Source organism: Halyomorpha halys, unplaced genomic scaffold (assembly GCF_000696795.3).
Source record: "Halyomorpha halys isolate HHAL.00 unplaced genomic scaffold, Hhal_1.1 Scaffold1987.1, whole genome shotgun sequence".
Taxonomy (NCBI): domain Eukaryota; kingdom Metazoa; phylum Arthropoda; class Insecta; order Hemiptera; family Pentatomidae; genus Halyomorpha; species Halyomorpha halys.
In genome coordinates, this window is record NW_027106333.1 from 153,649 (window position 1) to 175,674 (window position 22,026).

Below are 22,026 nucleotides of genomic sequence, written 5' to 3' on the forward strand. Positions count from 1 at the left end.
TTTATTTATTATTATTTTGTATTTTATTTTATTGATTTTGTTTTATCAATTATCATTTTGGTAGTTATTAATTAAAATATTAATAGTATCACTTGAGATCAATTCATATTGTACTTATCTAGCTTAAAAATTGCTTAGCCTCCACAACGCCCTTATAGTGTAAACTGTAATATTTACATTTTACTAATGTATATCATTTTTATGTGTTATTTTGGCACCAACAGATAGATGTTGTCATCTGTTCGGACCATATTGGATATAATTTTTTGAATGAATGAAATAAAAAAGAAATATATATTATATTTTATCTTCTATTAACAATCAACTACTATCTACTTACTTCATTATTAAGTATATTTCCAAATTTGTTTGTTTATTATCTTCCTTTATTTTTATGTTTCTCTGAGTTATGGCTATTGTATCTTTTTTTGTTTTTTCAGCCCTGCTGAAGGCTTGAAATTCAGGTTGAAACATTGGCACAAATAAATCAATTTTTTTGTTAACTGTATCCCCGACCATCTTTTCCTCATATTAATGTACGGTCAGCTATAAACGCCTCATTATAAATGGAATTTGGCCTGATTCATTCTGCCAGTTACTTAATTGGCCTGCTACTGACTAAATTTATTTTAAACTCACCCTGAGTTAAGATCACATTTTAAACCAACGTCTAAGATAATTTTTTCCCTGCCTTTATTTTTCCTCTGAACATCACAAATTATTTTTTTTTAAATGCAGTATTTTTAAAAATGATTTCTGTACCATTTATAATTCTTTTTTATACATTTATTTATTTTATTATTTTTTAGTTATGCCTGGAGTATAGCTGTTTGTAGACATTGCCAAAAACATGTTGGGTGGCATTTCACATCCCCATCCTCTGGTAGGAAGATGCAGCCTGAAAAATTTTGGGGACTTTCGAGGCAGTCTCTAGAGACTCGCATTTGTACCGAGGAAAACATGTGCAGTTTAGATGATTTACCTGTCATGTAATAAAATGTTCCTTATATAATTTTCCAGATAGAGTTATAGATTACATTTAATGGAAAATAATCATCTGGCTTTTGGGCTGTAGTCATCGTATTGACGTTCTATATGTGTTGATGATAATGGATTAGTTTTAACTAAGAACTGATTATAAAAATAGACATGTTTTAACTACATGTATAATGTGTTTTTTGTTTTTTATTAAGTATAAATTGTATGCATATGTCTTGAAAGAGATTGAAATGATTGATATACGTAATGTAAATAGTATTTTTAATAAGGAAATATTTTTATTTTTAAATACTTGTTTTGATAAAATAATGACTTTTTATTTGAATACTTATCACTTTGTGTATATATTTGAGACACTTGAATACTTTAGGCCATCTTTTTTCTTTCAAATATGTTTTTATTTATTTATTTTATGAAAAATTGTTATATACAAAATTGATTTAGTTATGTAAATTAAATAAACAAATTTTTATTTTCTATAATGTGTATAACCATATTTTTGAAAGTTTATCTGTAAAATTGTATGTTCATTATATGTGGCTGTTTTCTAGGCTGTTGTAAAGTTGAAGGCTGGAATGTTACTCAGTTGTAATCTAGATGTTTAATAAATTATTTACTGATCATTTTGTGTAGTTATCTTTCATTCTAATTTAATTCTAGTCCCATACATTTTCCTTCTTATTATTTTATTTAACATATCCTAATTAATTTGTTCATTGTGAATATGACAGTGAAAGATATAAAAATAAATACCTCAAACAACATGTATAATTCTATGTAAAAGAAGATTTTTATTTATTGTTAGATTAGATTACAGTTTTATTCTGGGCAATTAACTTCTTGGTTATTAGGCCCTTTTTGCTTTATTTATCTTCTTGTCTTTGGCATTTGGTTGATTTTCTGCATTTGGTCGATGGGCTAACTGCAGGTGGCAGGGCATAGGAGTACGCCATTTCAAAGAGACCCCGAGAGCAAATAAGTTTATATACGATAAACAAATACTTACAGGCTCTGAATGGTCCAATGCCCTGAAATTGAATATAAATTATGCACCCCTACGTGGAGTTCCAGGTGTCAGCGGACAGGATAGAGAAGTTGGGTCCCTCTGTCGCAAATGCAACAGAGAGCCAGAAACACCAGCACATGTGCTAGGGAAATGCCCCAACAACTCCCTCCTCATAACACGCCGACATCATTGAGTGAAATACGAGTTAATGAAGCTCCTAAAAGAAAGAGATTTTGCCTGCTTTGACGAGGTCTACTGAGTAGATACGGATGGATCCACAAGATATGCGGAGATTGTTGCCTTCCCTAAGAAGGGGAAGTCGGCAATCATTCTGGATCCCACCGTGAGATATGAAAATAACGACCTTGACCAGGCAAATAAGGTAGATAGGGAAAAGAAGGAAATCTACGATAAATGTATCCCTTTCCTCAAGGAGAATTTCCGTGAGGGCTTCGGAGAACGAGACTTCAACGTGAGAGGCCTCTGGTTCGGAGCCTGTGAAACAATTCCCAGCACAACTAGGAGCTTCATGGAGGAGCTCGGGGTCGATGTCCAGGACGTGGCTAGGTTGACAGAAAACATAATACTTGACTCCCTGGGAATCATACACCACCACATGCATGGAAATTAATGAGTATGGGAGTTTATCCAGAAGTGGGATGGATGCATGCATCGCATATCTTATTTGTTGTTTTAGTTATTATTTTTTATTATTTTAATATTTGTTATATAGAGGAATTTGTTGGTCAAATGAAATAGAAGGGTTGTGAAATGGAAGGAAAGGAAAAGAAAAGAATAAATCGAAAAACTTGTAGTTAGTTTGTAGACTGGTATTAATTGTAAAAGAAAACTGGAAAAAAAAAAAAAAATGTTATCTATGTATTATATTATATCATGTAAAAATATGTAAGTTATATTTGTCCAGTCACGGATTGATCAGTATGCTATGTAATGTAGCAACCCGATGTATTTGGGCAGCATGAATGAATAAAGTATTTCTTTCTCCTCTCTCTCTACACTGGTTGGTATTGGTAATTTATATTTTAGAATTCAGTTGGGTTTCTTTCAGAACTTTTATGATTTCGTCTACGGAATCTGCTGGGTCTTTTAGAGCCAATTTTCTTGAACAAGGTATTTTATTATTTTCGAAGGCTTTACGAAATAATGTGCATTCTCCAATTATATGTTTTATGGGGATATCAATTATATGTTTTATGGGGACTGACAAATTTAGTCCCCGTTTATAATTAAGTGAATGTGTGTTAATTTGGAATGTTCTCACTCGTGCAACAACCACTTCTTCTCTTCTGTTTCCTCTTATGGTACTTGCCCACTTTAGTGTGTTTTTCTAACATTTCTCAGCTTATTAGTCGGTGGAACTAGACTCTGTTCCTTAAAAATGCCTTTATGTCTTTTGGCTCATAAATTTGGAGTGGTGGAACATTCATTGTAGCTGCCTCTTTAGCCGCTTTATCTGCTGCTTCTATTCCAGGTATTCATGAGTGCACTGGGGTCCAGAGAAAGGACATACTTTTTTTAAGATGTTTTAACATGTCTATATAATTGTGAATTTTGTCTATTGTGGGTCCACTTTTGCTTATTATTGTTCTAAATTCATAATAAATATGTTTTATCTCTTGAATTTTCTATGAATCTACTCTTGTTACTTTCTTCTAATCTACTCTCCAACTTGTATTGATATGATCAAATGCTTGGCTACCTCTTTGTGTTGAGGTCATTCAGCTTCTGATGACTTGTTGAAGTAAAGCAGGAAAAATGTCACCATGGCTACCTGATAAGAACATTGTAAAATAATGTATTTCCCTTCTCATATTGTGAAATTACAATTGGAACTTTTGAGCTTTCCCAGTTTCTCTCTTCGAAGAGTGTAGCTATTGAGTTCTTCTTTCTACAGTAGCACATATCCTGCAAAGTGAACATCTGCCCAAGCCTCCGAAATATTCACCTTGCAAAAACCCATCCATGAAAACTTTACTCCCTAAAGTGTCATGACATGCTAACTTTGAAAGAATTTTGCGTATTCGACTAGTAGCTGCAACATATTTAATTTAAATTGTTCACTTTTTATTTGTTTCACGTTTCTCTTGGTTTTAAAAACTACAAAAATATTTTATTTTCTAAATGAAAAATGTCATTTCTTTTAAAAAATGCGAAAAATTCAATTGTAAAATTAATAATTTTACAATATTTCATAATTACCTTTATTTTTTTCTTTGACTATTTATTATTAAAATTATAATTTTTTATATGAATATTTTTTATTTAAGTAATGTTAATATTTCCTAATATATTTAAACAATTTTTCTTAATGCATGGATTTCTACTGCATAAAAATGCTGTGTGTTCACAATATAATAAATAATTGTATTCAAAAAATGTATTAAAAATAGGTACATTGAAATAATACAGTAATAAGAAATGGTAATTATACAATTCTATAATTTAATTATACCTATAAAACATATTAATTACAATTTTTACATAAAATAGACATTTTTTAATAAGCTATATATCTGGAAGAATATGTTGATTCATTATATTATAGTTTTAGTCAGTTTATAATACAAATTATTTTAAACAATGATCTTTCTCCTGCAGCTTTTCCTATAAAAAAATTAAGTCCATTCAATTTAAAAGACATTAATGAATCCTTTGATTGAATCATTTAAATTCTAAAGATTTATAGCTTATTAAAGCCATACAGTTTATAAACATTTTTTTTATTACAAAATAGCTCTAAATATTCCATCATTATTTGACATTTACATGTGGCACATTTGTTTTGATTTCACAATTATCTCCGCCTTAATTAGTGCTTCATTTTGTTAAATTGTATGCCTTGATAATATTTTACTCGGTTTCTGTACTGTAATGTGAATGGAAAAAGTTTGATTGGACCCTTGATGCAATACTAATAAGTCCAAGATGTAACTTTTGGGAAAAATGGAAGTTCAAAGATTTTAATTTTATATCAGAACTTATTTTTGATTTCTATTTAATTTAACTATTAGAAGTTGGTTTATAATGATCTATTATTCATTTATGCCAGTATTTAATTAAATAAAATCAACCACTTGGAATCAAAAATCATTGTTTTGTTTTTGTTTGATAACAAGCATCATTGTTTACTTGAAAATGTTGTTAGAAATGGCCATCAAATTTTTATTTAACAATAGAAAAGTTAGGTATTTTTTCACTTGTAATACAATAAGGTATTGTTGAACACATCTTGCGTTGGTACGAGCCTCATAATCCTTAAGTTTGTTTCTTGTCCATTAATTGTTCTCCTGAAGAATTTCTGCATTCTAGTGCTGAGAAGCCAAATATTACCACTATCTCTGTCAGCTGGTCGGAAGTCAAGTACAATTTGTAGAAGTTCTGGACTATATGATATAACCCTGTGGAAAATGTTTTAATTAATATTTTTTAGCTTAACATTGAGTAAAGCAAACTTTGTTTAAAGAAAATCAATTCTTTCTAAAGTTGAAATAAATAATTTTGTTTTGATCTATGCAGTGTCTTATTTTCTTAATACACCTAAATTTCCATCTTAAGACCCTGTGTTGATGACCCTCTAATCATTTTATGAGACTGTGAATAAATGTCTAAATACCATTACTGTATTGGGAATTAAGATTTGGCATTTATAAAACATAGTTTTTAATTAATACTTTTAAGAAACTGAAAAGAATGGAATAATTATTGTAGAGAATTAGATAAGATTTTTATAAAACATTGATGGAAAATCCTAATAAATTTAAATTTTCATTTGTTATTTTTCAGAATATCAAAGATCATGTTAAGATAAATTTATTTATCTTTTCTTTAATGAACTACTGTTCTATAATAAATTTTCTTTCAGAATTAATTATTTTTAAGTTCTTATTGAAATCAAGTTTCTACTTCCGGGTATGTTTTCTTCTTTTTCTTTCTATTTTTTTTTTTTTAATAATTAAGTTCTTTATTAAATTTTTGGAATAGGTGTGGAGTAATTCGATTTTCTTACATTGTTAGACAATTTTGGGGTGACCTGCCCTTTCTTCCCTAATTGATGTACAGTTAAAGTAATTAACAATAATCACATGTTTAAATTTTTTATGTAATGTTGATTTTCCTTAGTCAAGCGAATCTTATATTTAAAAAATTTATCATTATGGTTTTTGATAGTTATAAAATAATTTACTTGTAATCAGCAGTTCCTGGAATCCATGATGCAATAGCAGTCTCAGAAATAGGACTGAATATGAGTGCTCCATCTCTGGGATCTGTTGCTAGTCCTGCAGCCTGTGATGATTTCGTTCCAGCCAATGTGACAGGCAACTCTCCATCATCCCCTGGATTTGGTCCTGCCTGGAGAACTGAAGTTGGAATAGACAGTAACCTGTCTGAAGCAAATGGTTGGAAAAAGAGTTGCTTGTCTTGTGGTCCTCTGCCGCCTGATAGAGTCATTCCAAGTATACCATCCATGAGTGTAAATGACTCTCCAGCAACCTGTGTTTTCAATTATTACAAATTAGTATTTAATATGAATATCAAACCATATTAAAATAATTTTGTGACTAAAGTTTTAATTAGCAAAAGTACAGTTCAATCTTATCTAGAAGTTTCACCGATGATTCTTTCTTCTTCTTTCACTTTTAATAAGTAGGTTTGCAAACTATTTATTTCTTGTATTAATAATATTATTTAAAGAATTTAGATCATTTAACATTTGAAACACCCTAAACAAACCAAATATTGAAAATAAGTACTGACTGGTACGTGCTGAACAGCTACATGAACATGATTATGAGATGAAATATTATCCAGAGAAGCTTATGAAGCCAAGATTGAAGGGACACGGCCCAGATGTAAACCCAGAATTATGTTAAAGAAACCTTCCACAAAAGGAATCTAATTTGGGAAGAGATAAGAAGATTGGTGGAGAACAGAAGCACTTGAAAGCAGCTGTGTTAGGAGAAATCTCAAATTGTCATTTGGTAAAGAGGAATAGATTATGATGATGCCAAATTTTTATTATAATACAAAATTGAAAATTTATTGTTAATTTAAGCAACTTGGCGATAGTGATATCTTAGTTGATAAAGATTTTATAAAAATTTTGATGCGTAAGCATCAATGTCAGAGGTGGATCTGGAAATTTTCTGAGGAAAGCCTCACCAGGCAACTTCCATACGCCTAATGAAAAATGTCAATTAGATTAGAAATTGTTTCATACAACATCTATCAAGTTGACCATTATATTACAAATACAGATTAAATTTATTAAATTAAAAAAAAAGTTGTTACTAATATCCTCTTTGGTAATTAAGTCCTGCGACTTAAGCAAATGATTAATTCCTCTTCTTATTAATCTAAATCTTCATAAATTATTTACCTTATATGTGCCGAACTTAGGATCAGGAAACATGAATGGATGTTGCAGTCTCCAAGCTTGATCTTTAGCAAAATCATAGACAACGATTCCTGGATTTGTAGTATCACTCATATAGACAAATGTGTCATCGCATCCATACCCTCCAGGTGCACTCTGTTCATCAAGCACCAGATTTGAAAGTAGAGAATTAGGCCTGAGGACATCTCTTGGAAGTGTCACAATTCTCAACTAAGAAGGACCAACATTTTTATAGATTAGTTTAATGTAATTTATAGAAAGATGCTGAAATTCTACTTGGATATAATAGATTGAAAATATACTCACAGGTTGATCAGTACTCATGTCAAAGATAACAATTTTTGGTGGACATGCAACAGTAAAAGTGACCAAAGAATCCAGGATGCCTGAGTCTAAAACCCAAAGTCTGTTGCACCTGTCAGCTCTAGCACGGAAGACAGACACAAAGCCAGTACAGTTGCCTGTGTTCCCAGTCACAGCATCTGCATGCCACTCCCAGCTAGGGTAAGCCTGAAACCAAAAAGTAAGAATAATAAAAGTACTATAAGGAGCCTAACTAATTTTACTCTCAATACTATAATAAATTTTCAGAAATGTTGACTAGGCATCAGCTTGAACCTAATATCGTAGGAGAGTCAACTGGTTTGAGCCCTCACATATAATTGAAATACTACCCTCTCTCAAACTGGCTCAGTATCTAATTTTCTGGCATTATAACGAAATATTTGGCTGGGATTCGAATGTGACTGGGTCGCATGAAATTATAAAAAAGTATACAAAGTGACCTCAGTATGTTTGTAGATTACTTATTGCTAGCTAAACAAGGTTTGTCCCTATATTGGATAGCAAAGTGTTGATAGAGTTAACAGAAATTGAAGCTACAGATACTTTAGAGTTTATAATTTGGAACTGATTACAATTGGTTTCAAATTTCTCAATCTAAGAAAGTAGTGCATGTACATTGTTGTCAAATATCTCATCGTCCAACTGGTTTTTAATAAAGTCAATCAGAGAACTGTTCAAATATTTCTAGCAGTCAGATATGAATTTCGAACAATATAGCTTCTGTCTAGATACCAGTGCGGAGAAGTATCTACATCCTTGAGTAGCCTCTGAGATTAATGCTGACTCTCAATCTCATTTCAAAACCTTTTACAGACTCTTTCTAGAAGATTCCAGAAACTGAAGCAACTATCCTAGTATGACAAGATACACTAGATCTTTCTGGGGTTTTTATATTTTAGCTTAATTATAATTATAATCTATTGGGTAAAAAGGGAAACTGGATTAGTAATAGTCAGCTAAGGGGAAACAATTATAATTGTTGATTGCAAATACTAAAATAATAATAGTTAACTTATACTCATTCCTAAACACTAATCATTTAATATTGCTTTACAACTGAACATTTTAGTTAACAAAGTTCAGTATCAGCTTTGACCAGTATTAAACTGACCCCAGAGTAATGGTGATGGGTGGTATCAGTTTCCATTTACTGATTACACAAGGATTATGAAGGTTTTTTAATCATAAAATCATATAGTAATGAAAAAAATTATGTAAATCTCTTCTTTGTTTAACTCTACAGATTTTCCAACGCTTATAGCTTGAGATTTATTTTTTTAGACAGCTCAAGGTAATGTGCTTTTATAGAATTAGCTGAGGCACCTTGTTAGGACATTTATGAATAGGAATTGACACGTTCTTCAGTATCAATAGGCCTACTTTTTAAGTTACGTGATTTGGTCTAGTTGTATTATTACTTTTTGGGGGTAACCAACTCCAACGGAATTTCAGCAACAAGTAGCCACTGAATTCTACGCATTTGGGGTTTCGGTTACACAATTTTTTTTTTTTTGTCAATACGTCCAAGAGCGGAACGAGCCTCCTACTTGTTCTCTATTCGTTCGTTTCATCGAAATAGTGCTTCAGGAGTTCGTAAAAATAAAAATTGAAGAATTCTTGGTTTTTCTGAACTAGAAACCGTTTTGCATGCTATTCTTTACTGGGGTGATTCCATGGGGAGGATGGGTTTTTTTCTTAACAAAATAATCACTGGCAAAAGAAAAGTTCATCGTGGTTTGAATTTACTTACTACTATCAATACTCGTGAGTTACTGTGATAAATATTGTTTAACATTTTGTCAAGTAATCATTTTACATAAAATTGCTGACATTTTATCAATTTAAATAAAACAAGTGTGTTAAAATTCTTTGGTTTTATTTTATTTTCTTTAACATGATTAAAACTCAAATTATTTATACATTCTAGTAATCTGGTCGCTCGCTTTACCCATATAAATGAAAGTCTAATCAACGTCATAATGTTCTTTAATTAGTTCAATATATAAACGTCTTTGAATTGTATATATTGGGCTATTTAGGTAAATGCCACCGGAAGTTCATTATATCCTTGAAAAACCTAAACCTTTTGCTCATTTCGAGAAAATTTCAATATTTTGGAACTACTTTATGTAAAGATGTCTATTAGCACTTAAATATTGATTTTTCGTCATTTAAAAAAAAAAAAGTTGAAATTTAACAACTCTATCCCAGCAATGTAAGGCGTACAGGTATCACTGAGTAACCAAATCGAAGCTCATTATATGCACCTGAGATAGCCTATAATGAACATTTTCCTGAGATTATTAGTTTCCTCCTTTACTAGAATAAATTCATAAGATATTGATTTTTCATTATTTGAAAATGAAGGTTTAGTTCATTGACCTACTGTAACTCAGGAAGGATTAGACATACAGATGCCAATTAGTAGTTGCTATAAAACTCAAAGAAGCTCATTATATGCAACATAAACCAGTTTAAAACAAATATTTCGGTAGGTATGAGTAGAGAAGTGCTTCTAATAAGGTGATAAGTGCTTTCTGTGATATTTACCAAAATAAATTTACAAATAGTAATTTTTCGTTATTTGAAAAAAAAAATGTATCTCAGTAACTATTGAACGTGAAGAGCTCTATTAAGGCTCATATTTAATCTGAATTAAAAAATAAGGTGAACACCGAAATGGAAAATGAGCGAAAGGTTACCTTTGTGAAGTTGTCTCCCCCCACATCCTTAAAATGTTTTATGTTTTTTAGTATTCTGGTGGCTCCCTTAAGAGTTCTAGAGTTCTCAATTATTTATAGAAATATCTCTATTGTCTAATACATTTTATTTATTTAATACCAAATCGATCTTTTACATTTTATATATATTTTTTTTAACAATTGATTGTGGGGGGGGGGTATAGTCTCGTATAAAAGATACCCCTAACTATATACAATGTTATAATTAAAAGTAACAATATTTGGATATTGTGCCTTGAGCAAATATAAAGTAAAGTATTTCCACTAGAATTTGATTTGCGGCTTCACCAGTAAATGTTTTTGAAATTTATGTCGCCTAAAACTAATGTATGGTTCCCTGGTGGTAATAGTTTTAAAATTTTGTCTTGAATTAGTTTTTTATTTGGAAGTTTATAAACTGCTATGAAAACGGTAGGAGACGAGCTTAAACGAACCGAAACAACCTCTATATTAAATACGTTGGCAATGATATTTTCAGTGAAGTCAATATTATTTTTGATTATTAAGGCTATACCACCAGAAGGAGTCGAAAAATCTCTGTCATTACGTAAAATTTTGTAACCTGGGATCTCCAATTTGATGTTTTGGGATAAATGTGTCTCAGTTATACAGGCTATATCGATAAAATTTGATTCAAGGAAAATTTTAAATTGATTTATTTGAGAAGATATGTCATGAGCATTCAAGTTTAAAATTTTTTATTTTCTTAATTCCGTACCCATAGACGAAAAATGAATATTTGAGCATTCGATTGATTGCATTGAATAATATTTGATTTGTATTAAATTGTTTAATTATTCCGGGCGACTTGTTTAATTTATCAGCTGATTGCATAATATAAATAAAAATTACAAAAAAGTATTAAATAAAACATGAAAGAATAGAAAAAAAAAAAGAAATATCTTATGGGCTACGCACACACTACAATATAATCGCACTCTAAGAAGTCAGGGGCAAAACTGGGCCTAAAACAAGAAGAATTCCTTTCAAAGATACGCATGGCAACCACACGTTTTGTGCACCTTTGACACCCTATAACTCATTTGCTATCAACTTTAGAACTTTGACAATTATTAAGGATAATTGTTAAAATTCTTAGGGAAACCAACAGAACTCCCAAAAAATGACAAAAATGTTTATCCTGAGAAGTGGTGAAAATAAAAAATCCTAGGAGTTCTGAAAGCCCCCTAAGTATTCTGGAGTCCTCAATAATTTTAGAAAACATTTCTAGTATTCAAGACACGAAAAATATCATTTGAAAATAAGCACGGCTTCTGTGAAATTTTGATACCTTACAAATCTTTGGTATAAACTTTTGCACTTTGAATATTAAGGGTAATCAAAATTTTAGTATTCTTCGTGCCTTTGAATTTTTTCATTTTTTTAAACAACAGAACTACTTATGTAAATAATTAAGAACTCTGGGACTCTTAGGAGGGTTACCAGAACTAATATTTAGAGGGCGGGAGACCAACATCGCTGAGGGAAAAGGTTAGATTGCGCAAGAATAAACTTCCGGGTGCGTGTCTTTTAAATATATCAATACGTATTTTTTAGTTAATTTACTGTACCTGTTGTATGGTCCAGGTAATAATTAAATAAATTTTCGAATTGAAGAAAATGAGCAGATAATAAAACAAGTTTTTACGAAATATAACTAGTTCGTTGACGTTTAAATAGGTGACAGAAGTTTATATATCCCATCTATGTTGAGAGTACTTTCAGTTGGAAAAATCAAAACCTTTCTTTTAATCGTAACGTTTTTGGCCAAGGCTTCCGGCTGAGCCAAGTTTAATACCGTTAGGACAAACTGTTTCTTGTCAATATTAGTTTCAGAACAATAATTATTGTTTTGAGCATTATCAAATTAATTTTTACCTAAATTTTTCAGACTTTATTTTTTCAGATTCTAATCATTCAATTGTAGTATTTATTAACATGATTATATTCACTTTTCCATTTATTTTATGTTTGTGCTTAATATAATAACATTGAAAGTTGATTTTGAACTAAATAAATAATTGTAAAAAATAAAAAACATGTTATGTAAGTTATAGGTATAGATCCATGCTTTAAAAAAAAAAAAATAAATAACTGATCAGATTGTTAAAAGTAAAAAAGATATTGCAAGATTTCTTAATAGTGAAAGTAACACCGAATTGAAATAAACAATTTTCTTACATTTAATGGGTTAACAGCAAACTAATTTACAAACTACAAATAAACAAATAACTGAGACAAGAGTATTTTTTTTTTTATAATTACAATTTTACATCTATCAGTTTTCAACCTAACTTTAGTAGAGAAATAAAGGTGTCTTGTCTTTTACCATGAAACCGTTACATGAAGATATATTATAAGCCCTAAACAAGAGGTGAAAGATTTCCAATCTTACAAACTTCTTGAATTGGTTTCGTATAAATAATAAGCCTAAACAATGACCTGTAGAGGAGGGGAGGGCTCGCTGGGTAGCTGGACTTTCGGCCTGGGGATCCAGTTGAGGGTGGCTGGATTGCCCTTCCAGATCCTGGGGGTGGTGAGGAAGATTCGGTCCCACCCGACTTCGATGCTGTTGAAGAGAGCCGTGTCTGCCCGGAAGTCCTTGTCGCTGGGGTAGCCCGGAGGAACGGCCCAGGAGAGCAGTGGCCACTGGTATACTACTTCCAAGTCCTTGTCGATGGCCGAGGAGCTCAGGACGCATGCTGCCAGTAGGCCTAACACTGAAAAACAATATGTATATGTTATATATTATATTTAATTCAACACAATAAAATATTTTATATATCCCATTAAATACAACAACTCAATACCCTCACTCTTAAAATTGCTTCATTCAGAAGGGAGGGGATATCCTATCGGTAATCAACCTGTTTTGAACAGAGTAAGAGGTATGAGTTTTCATCCCTATAAACAATAAATGTTAACGCTCATTGGTAAGGGACTGTTCCCGCTATGGCAGGTTTATAATTATTTTCTGTTCCACTGAAGCCATGAGTCGGTCCTGTGGGTTCGGGAGCCCTCCGCGGTCCACACAGCCTTATAAAGTGGGAACCCTTAATTGCTTAGAAATTTGGCGATCGATCGTGATTCTGACTAAATTGCCTTCTTGCACGACCGTTGGTCTAGTATCCATTCTTTCTTACATATTACTGCAACTCTACCCCACGATGGTTGTGGCGGTACAGATTTGTATTAACTAATAATTTTAATGTTACTTTGACTTAGTTGGAACAATTTTCACTGTTAATTGTAATAATATTTCTATTTGCAATAATTTTCCATCTCCTTCCGAAATATAAGGAACCATAAATTCATTCTCAAAGTTCACAGTTTTTTTTTTCAGCACCGATCCACCACAATATTTTAATCATTGCATACAGGATGTACTAATGAAATTCATACTTTGCATATGGCTACTATATTAAAGCAAAAGTTATTTATTTTTAAGATTATTATTCAATAAAATGTTAATCACCTGATCGTATGTTCTATACGCGGAATAAATTATATAAAAAAGAAAAGAGAAATAGTTTTTAACATGGCATCCAATAAATCTAGTAGAGTTGTTAAAGGATCCTGTTTTATAATATCCAAGTTATTGTTCTTCCCTTGCTATAATGTAATCAGATGTCTCTTGTAACCGCAGACACTATAATTATATAATGTAACGATATAAGCTTCCGATCGATATGTGATTTTAAAATTTCATTTAATTTAAAAAAAAAAATTATTTCCACTATTATTAAGAGATATAACTTACTTCGATGATGGAAATGCTAAACACTTTAGATCCAGTGTGGGCGATTTTTGTGTTTCATTTCGGCATGAACTCATTAAATTCTTAATTTTAACTGTGAACCATTACTGTGAAGGAAGGAGGGCAAAATCCTCGGGGCCCAGACTCTCGTGGACCCGATGAGACTAGAATAAAAAAATTAAATAAATAAAATCACGTACTTTCTCTCTATCTATCGATTAGTCTAGTAGTTAAATTAGTAGTCGCACATAATCGATAAAATGCGTTTGGGTACATGAATGGTTAAATTTATTTCATTAAATTCCATCCACCGCTTTCGCTTACGCTTGCACTAACGTATTTTTCTAGGTACAACTATATTTCAAAAATGGATGTTTAAAGTTTGTCAGAATTTTGAGGAACGTTGGGAATCAATGTATACATGATCCAGTATCAATTTTATTAAATAATATCCACTACTTTTTCTTACGCATGCGCGAATATTTATTCTTGCTATAAATTATGTATATCAAATTTCATCCCCTATTTTCGCTTACGACTGACAGAAAAAAATCCTTGATACAGCAATATTTTTTCGAAATTAGACGCCTCCAAAACATGGTAAATAGTAGAAAAACATTTTTTTCATAATATTAAAATATGATAATATCGTTCGCTAGATCCGCCACCTCGCCCACCCTCTCTGTTGGATTCGCTAGCGCTTGTACAAATATGGTGGAATTCAGGTCTAGCGATTACCTTCTACTTCCCATTTGGTTTCTAAGTATTTTAACAATAATCTAAAAAATTATTAATATAACCATCATTCTCATTGAACGCTGGATGAACCCTCAACAAAATCTAAATTATTTCTACATTCCAACGTAGATTAATTCATTAGTATTGAAGAAACTCGACCGGTATTACAGGTCTCTGCTTGGAACCCAAATCATGTAACTTTTTTTTTTGAGCTTATGTTTATTTTTGTATCCAGAATTTCTAGTTTTTTAACCTTTGTGTGTCAAGGTCTTACGTGCCTTCATCTTTTATCAAGAAATCTCTTTAAATCCCCTTTGTTGGATCTATGCCATGGTTGTGAATTCAGATAATTTACCATTATTTTTTTTTTTTACATTTTCCCTATTTAAAACCAATCTCATGCCTTTATAGGAAAGTTTTATTCACATCCATTGCTGTTCTTCATATCGTTTTCACATTTTTAATTTTTTTATCTATCCATTCCTCGATCACTATTAGTTGCTGTACTTACATAACCAGAACCCTAAGGCAACTTTTCGTGTGGTTTATTTTAAATTACGTCTTGGATTTCTTTGGGATGACTCTAGCTCTTGAGATGTTACTTTTATCCTTCTTTGTTTTCTCAGGTTTATTTATGGTATGGAGTCAAAGAAAACAAATATATAAATAAAAATACATTTTGTAAATGATGATTTGTTAATTTAAGCAGAAAGATTTTCCGTAATAGATAGATATTGATTATTATTATATTTCCAAAATTGAATAAATTACTAACATATGCGCAAAAACGCAATGTGACTTTCAGTTTATTCTAGAATTGGACCTAATCCAGTACTAACAGGTACCGTTAGCTAATCCCGGAAATAGGAAAGGTAATACCTGATAATAAATCAAGGTCTATTTTTTGTCCTTTTTATCCTACATAGTGAATAAAAAAAGTTTATGTCCATTAATTGTTAAAAATAACAGTGCTAAATGATAAATGCTAAACAGGTCCAGAACATGTAACGATCATGTTTGCATTGCCCTATTACATAATTAGAAAAAAAAAGTATGGAAAACTTAAGGTACCGGTGTACACCTGATTTAACATTAATTTATTTTCATAATTATTCAAAACTTTATTTTTTGTAATTAAACTGATTCTAATTCACACACACAATCAGGTTTTTAACCGTGATTAGACCTTCATACGTAGATAACCAAAATAAAATAAATAGATATACAATCTATTAATATGTTGATCTTTTCAGATTTTGTTGCTTGAAAAACTGTTTTCATTCAAACTAGGATAAAATTATAATTTTTCTCTCTTTTTTCAAATTTTTTTTTTGAGATTATTATCACATTATTTCTGCTGTGGTTTTATAAATTGTAGATTTTTTTTATATAAGGAATTCTTTTACCCTAAACAAATAAATTTCTCTTTATAGTAACTCCATTAAGCAACAATTTAATTTTTCGTATTACATACATGTTCCTTGCCTTTAAAGGCACTACACCATATTATCTGTTTAAATATATTTATTTGACCAATTACAGAAGTTTGGGTTACTAAGTGAAAACCGGCACAAAACAACAAATCAAAACAAAAGTCTAACAAACAAAAAAATAAATAAATAAAAAATCGAAATAAACATATAGATCAGTACCTTCAAGGAATTTGGTATACTCTTATTTAATTTTTTGCTAAACTTCAGTAAGTCAGTCTTATATTAAGTGAAAAGGATGTATTTAGTTTAAAATCACTTATCACCTTTGAAAGTGGTTTGAAACTGAATAAATCCTTTTTACTAAGTATTTCTTCTGTAAGTAAGTTCTTCTATTTAGAATTAAATATCTTTTAGTGGTATTTTGTATTTCAGTGTTCAGTTAGGAACTGTGTCTATGTGACTTTATGCCGTGTATTAGATAGAATTACAAACTTAGTCAAAGAAAAGGGCTTATACGACGAAATAAAGCTGAATTTACAGAACTTTTTTGGCGATTCCAGGATGAAAATTGTGAGATCTATTTTTAGAGAAGCTTTGATTTGTAAAATTTTATAGAGATCATTCAATCAAAAGAGTCACCGTCTGCATAATTTTGTTTTAGAGAAAATTGTGACAAATGTTCTTCACGTTCAGCACTCCAGTTTTTCGCTGCTCACACCCCGTATCTCCTACATCCAGCCATAAAACTGCGAAAGATAAATCCGATGTCATCCGGAGGAGTCAATCATGCTCAAAGTTACTGTTCGTGAAATACATTAAATGTATGTTTTATTTATATGAATATTTATATATCTGTTTCTCTTTGTCGCTGCTAGGAACATAAATAAAAGAGAGGGCGAGAGGAGAGATAACAAAATGTTTGTTCCAATTTTTAAATAATGTAGAAGCTAACCATTGATACATAAAAAAATGCTAGAAGATTTTTACAACATTGCATCCGCTAAGACTAATCAAATTTCATTATTATCTTCGACACTCGAATGAGAATGTTCCTTGAATTATCAAATACTCTTGAGTTTATTCCAATATCGAACTGAACAACAAGAAAACCTATTTATTTTTAAGCGGCGCTACATGATTGGGCGTTTGAAAATTATTACCAATCAAGCTTGAACGTAATCGTGCATGACATTGGTCTGTGCGGGGCCACGGGTGACGTTAATGGATTGTACAGGATACGCTGGAGTAAAGATCTGACTCAGATGGAGGTTAATCGCGAAAGTCTCGTGCAGCTTTGCATTCCTAGGAATTTGCACTGGCTATAACACACCCAGAGGGCAGTCACTGAGGTAATGTCACTAATCTATCTCAATGCTTTTCACCTGCACATATTGGCAGCTGTCCATCTCGTTTCATGTTCAATATACATAAATATGCATTAGTTTATTAATATATTTTTAAAAAAATGGATAAGATATAAGAAGAAAGAATGGTGGGTATGTATAAAATCAAAGTTATATGAAATAGATATTTATTTTTATATTCACTTTTTTTTTTTTATTTTGTGTTATTCACGTTCTATCATACTCTTAAGTTATTATAGTTCGGTTTAAGATTTTATTAATTGATCATTAATATTTTTTTTCGCCTACAACAAACATAGGGATAAAATTAAAGGTGTATGAATTTGTTAATTTAATTTTTATATTACCAGTGATGCGGCGAGAGGGATGCGCTGGGATCTCTTGAGCTCTGCTCTACCCCTCACACGTGGAGAATAGAGTGGGCTCAGGGATCCTCAGGTCGATTGTGTAAATATTGTATGTATTATTTTATCATTATGTTTTTTTATTTTTTTATTTTTCATACAGATAGTTTGATTATGTTCATCTTGTCTATTCTTTTGTTTGTATATATTTTAAGAGAGTTTTTATTATTATTATTTTTTTATTTTATTTTTTTTTATTTTAGTATGTATGAGATCATTCATCACTATTACCTATTGTCCACAACTGTGTGGCAGATTTTAATATCTATCAATAAATAAATCTATCAAAAAAAAAAAATTCTAGGTAACTCATGTTCGCCAAATATTTACAAATTTATAAAGGAACAAATACCTTTGTTTAATTTGCTTGTTTGCTTACTTCCTACTTGGTCATTTCTGATATATGGGGAGGGGGGATTATCCTAGAGGTAACGAAACTATCCTAACTAGAGTGGGAGGATCGAGTTTTTGTTCCGTGGGACTACCACAAAATGAAAGTCAACCCATCCAGGCCGGAATGAGGTTGCTAAGGTGACGTCTCACTCTTCCTCAGCTAAAAAGGTCTCCAGGAAACAAATAACTAACTATTACTGTGGTCCTAAAACAAGCGTACTCAGTTGTTTCTATATAGATTTTATCAGACAACATCCATTACTTTCATTGATTTTTTCAAAAACATTCACTACCGTGTACAAAAGTAATTTTCATGTCACTCATCTATTAACCACAACGGTTTCCGTAGATTTTCTTTTCAAACGAAAAATCAAATTTATAGTAAACCTTGAAATCATATAAATCATGTGCCTTAACTATCCAGTAGGAATGGTGAGGGAGATATTACTGACCTACTTATTGGCAGACGTTTTTATTTACTACATTGATACAAAGCTTCCGGTAATGAAATGAAATGAAAACAATAAGTTTTTTTTTGGACAAAAGTCCTCTAAGAATAAATACATGTTCACACTATATGATTAATTGTCTGACAAATATTTACAAAGTTGCAGTACACAGGATACAATTACAATTTATCTTGGTAATCAATGTTATGGGTTTATATCGTTCTCATTGACACGGAGGTTTGATTATGTTGTAGGTAAAAGAATAGGTGTTGTTTAAAAAGAAAGAAAGGATGAGGATTAGCAAATAGAGGTGGGGAGGGAATTCCAGAAGGAGGTTGCACGTATGACAAAGGATTTGCTGAAGGAAGCGGTTCTATAGCAGGGCATATATAAATCAATCGGTTGGGGTCTGATATTTAATGAATGGATGGCTGAACGTAGTGTGAGGACATCAAGGTTGTAGTTAGGTTCTTTTTATTTTAAAGACTTTTAACAGATAAATACCAAGGAGGTATTGCCTTTTGGATGTTGAATAAAACCAATTTAGCTTGGTATACCAACAGGAGACATGAGAGCGCCTGAGAAACCCGAAGATAAACCTTACGAAGCAATTCATGAGTATTATCTTTAGAATAGCATATAACTCTCCGTCATCTGCTAGTCTTAATATTTCAAGAAACAAACCTACTTTTTAAAAACTAAAATTAGTACACTAACTTTCATTGGTATTGACTTGGCCGAAATTTTTTTTGTTGGATAGGTTAAAACAAACTGAATACAATTTTTTTTAAAAAACTCACGTTTTCCTAATACCGAAAAGGTCTACGGCTAACAAATATTGTTGAGGGAACAAATTGCCGTTTATAGGTATCTGAGTATACGGAACCACACTCATCAACAAGATTAGACTCATTTCATTTTGGAGTTTTTTCACACATTCTACCACTGTGCTATCTCAGTAGAGAAAGTAAACGCGATCTTGGTACTATATTTGGTGAACATTCAATTAAAAATAAAATAAAATCTTTTTTATTAGACAAGCCACTAATTAAGCAAAGCTGCGATGTGGATTCCATTTTTTTTTTAAACATGTTTTCTACCCCAATAGAGTACAAGTATAAGAGTATACTTAATAACGTTACAATGAATATATTATCCGAGATTGTTTTTTAAAAGTTTACAATTAAATCGGAACATTGAATTCCACGTTTTTTCATGTCATACTGTCATTTTGGGATATCATACTGGTAATATTAATTAACACTGTAAACTTTGAAATGTAATCAGAGATCACAGTCCAATGCTTAAATCGGCTGAAATAAATGAATATGGCCTTCAAGACAAAGTGCTAAATCCATTTATATTCTGTGCCTGAATAAGGCTAATTTAAGAGTCACGAGTACCCTGCACAAAACGTTGTATGCTTTGTATAAGCGTTGTTGACAGAACTTGGGGGACCTACAACATGAAAAACAACCTTCCAGACGATTGTGCAAAATCCTGTGAAGGTGTGTCGCCAGTCTCACGTTCAGTATGTAAGCTACGGTACATGCTTGTAGGTGTTTGTTGTTTTGTTTTTTTTATTTACAACACTTTTTACCATTTGTAGGAAAAATCTGCAGACGTCTTATTTAGTACGTGAGATGTTTTTATAAACCGGATCAAGAAGGCATGTCAAGTTGTATAACTGCCTGCAAGAACTAGTGCTGTTCTGGTGGTAGTTGTATTAAAACCGGAATAAAGATGTCGTTTGACATTTCAGATTCGTGTTGATGCAAAACTTTCTTTTCTACACTCTCTTTTATAGCTCAAACTGGACCTGACTAATATTATAATTCTTATCATTAATTTATATTCATGGAGGTTCTTCTGTATATATTAGGTTTCTTAGTTTATTGCAAACAATTTCCGGAAATATTTTTCAAGCTTAAAAAATAAATCAAGCAGATAAATTTGATTTCTTTGAAATTCCATCGTTCTGAGTTTAAAATTTGTTTAATTTTAATTTACTTGTTTTAGTGGTTATAAAATCATAAAATTAAAATTATAAATTATAAATTATAAAATTAAAATCTGACGTTAGAGTGTGAAGGCTGAGGTTCAATGGATGAAACCTGAAAGACTAAACCATAGAATGTTTCAACGAATCCACTGTCACACAAATTCAACAGGATATTTCAAGCAAGTTAGGGATGATATGGAACAGGTGGGGCTGACGGACCGGGATTGTTTAGACACATGGACGTTCAATAGAGTGAAGGTTCTTGTGAGAAAGAAGCGCTCCAGAAAGGGTCTTGCGTGGTCGGAGGAGAGAAAACGTAGACACGCAGAGCTCATGAGGAGCATATGGGAGAAGAGGAATCCGATGAAGGAGAAGGATTAGAGTAATGATATGCGTGTGGTCTTCAATCCCTTTTCGTAAAAAAAAATAATTAAAATTTTAAATTAATTAATTCAACTTTCAAATTATTCAATTAAACTAAAATTCTAATAAAATGTTACAACTTTGCCTTACATTTTATTTAATGCTGGTTAATCCAGTTATATTTCCAGGTTTATATGAAAATTGGGAAGTTATTAAAGCCTGGCTCGCTTTTAAAACTAATATTTTCAATGTTACCCTTGAGATTTAAATGTGTCACATCTCTTATGAAATGTTCGGCCTAGAACGTTCTTGAAGACTAGTTTGGGCTTGTGAGTATATAAGGCCAGATGAATGATCATCCAAAATATGCTTTTGAGTGTGTATACATTCGACTTTGAATCGTGATTACATATTTTCATTTCGTCACCTAAATGCTAAACAACACTATCAACATAAATACAGTTCGTTTTACAACATACATGTGTATACGAGTTAACCATCAACTTTGGCTGGTTCGTGACTGCAGGGGTGCCGGTTCGAAACCGACCAGAGAGGTCGAGTTTTATTTTGTGGCGGTCCAACGAAATGAAAACCCTACAGACTGTCACGAAGCTAT

General features: G+C 31.5%; 2 protein-coding genes across 5 annotated transcripts in view; one reads left to right on the forward strand and one right to left on the reverse strand.

Moving 5' to 3' along the window:
• ohgt (ohgata) overlaps nt 1-1,622 on the forward strand; it is a 23,269-nt gene extending 21,647 nt beyond the window's left edge. For all 3 annotated transcript variants that reach the window (XM_024363317.2, XM_014436550.3, XM_067044675.1), the window contains one exon: nt 810-1,622. In XM_024363317.2, coding sequence (XP_024219085.1) covers nt 810-993 — 184 coding nt within the window. In that variant the 3' untranslated portion in view covers nt 994-1,622. The remainder of the gene's footprint in view (nt 1-809) is intronic.
• A 1,252-nt stretch (nt 1,623-2,874) lies between these two features.
• yellow-e (L-dopachrome tautomerase yellow-e) overlaps nt 2,875-22,026 on the reverse strand; it is a 59,998-nt gene continuing 40,846 nt past the window's right edge. The window contains exons 1-6 of one of the 2 annotated variants that reach the window (XM_014436559.3): nt 14,268-14,290; nt 12,950-13,227; nt 7,728-7,931; nt 7,404-7,631; nt 6,210-6,517; nt 2,875-5,424 (exon numbers count right to left, since the gene is read on the reverse strand). In XM_014436559.3, coding sequence (XP_014292045.1) covers nt 5,220-5,424; nt 6,210-6,517; nt 7,404-7,631; nt 7,728-7,931; nt 12,950-13,227; nt 14,268 — 1,224 coding nt within the window. In that variant the 5' untranslated portion in view covers nt 14,269-14,290 and the 3' untranslated portion in view covers nt 2,875-5,219. Of the gene's footprint in view, nt 5,425-6,209; nt 6,518-7,403; nt 7,632-7,727; nt 7,932-12,949; nt 13,228-14,267; nt 14,291-22,026 lie in introns of those variants that run through there. The other variant, XM_014436558.2, reaches the window with a different exon arrangement.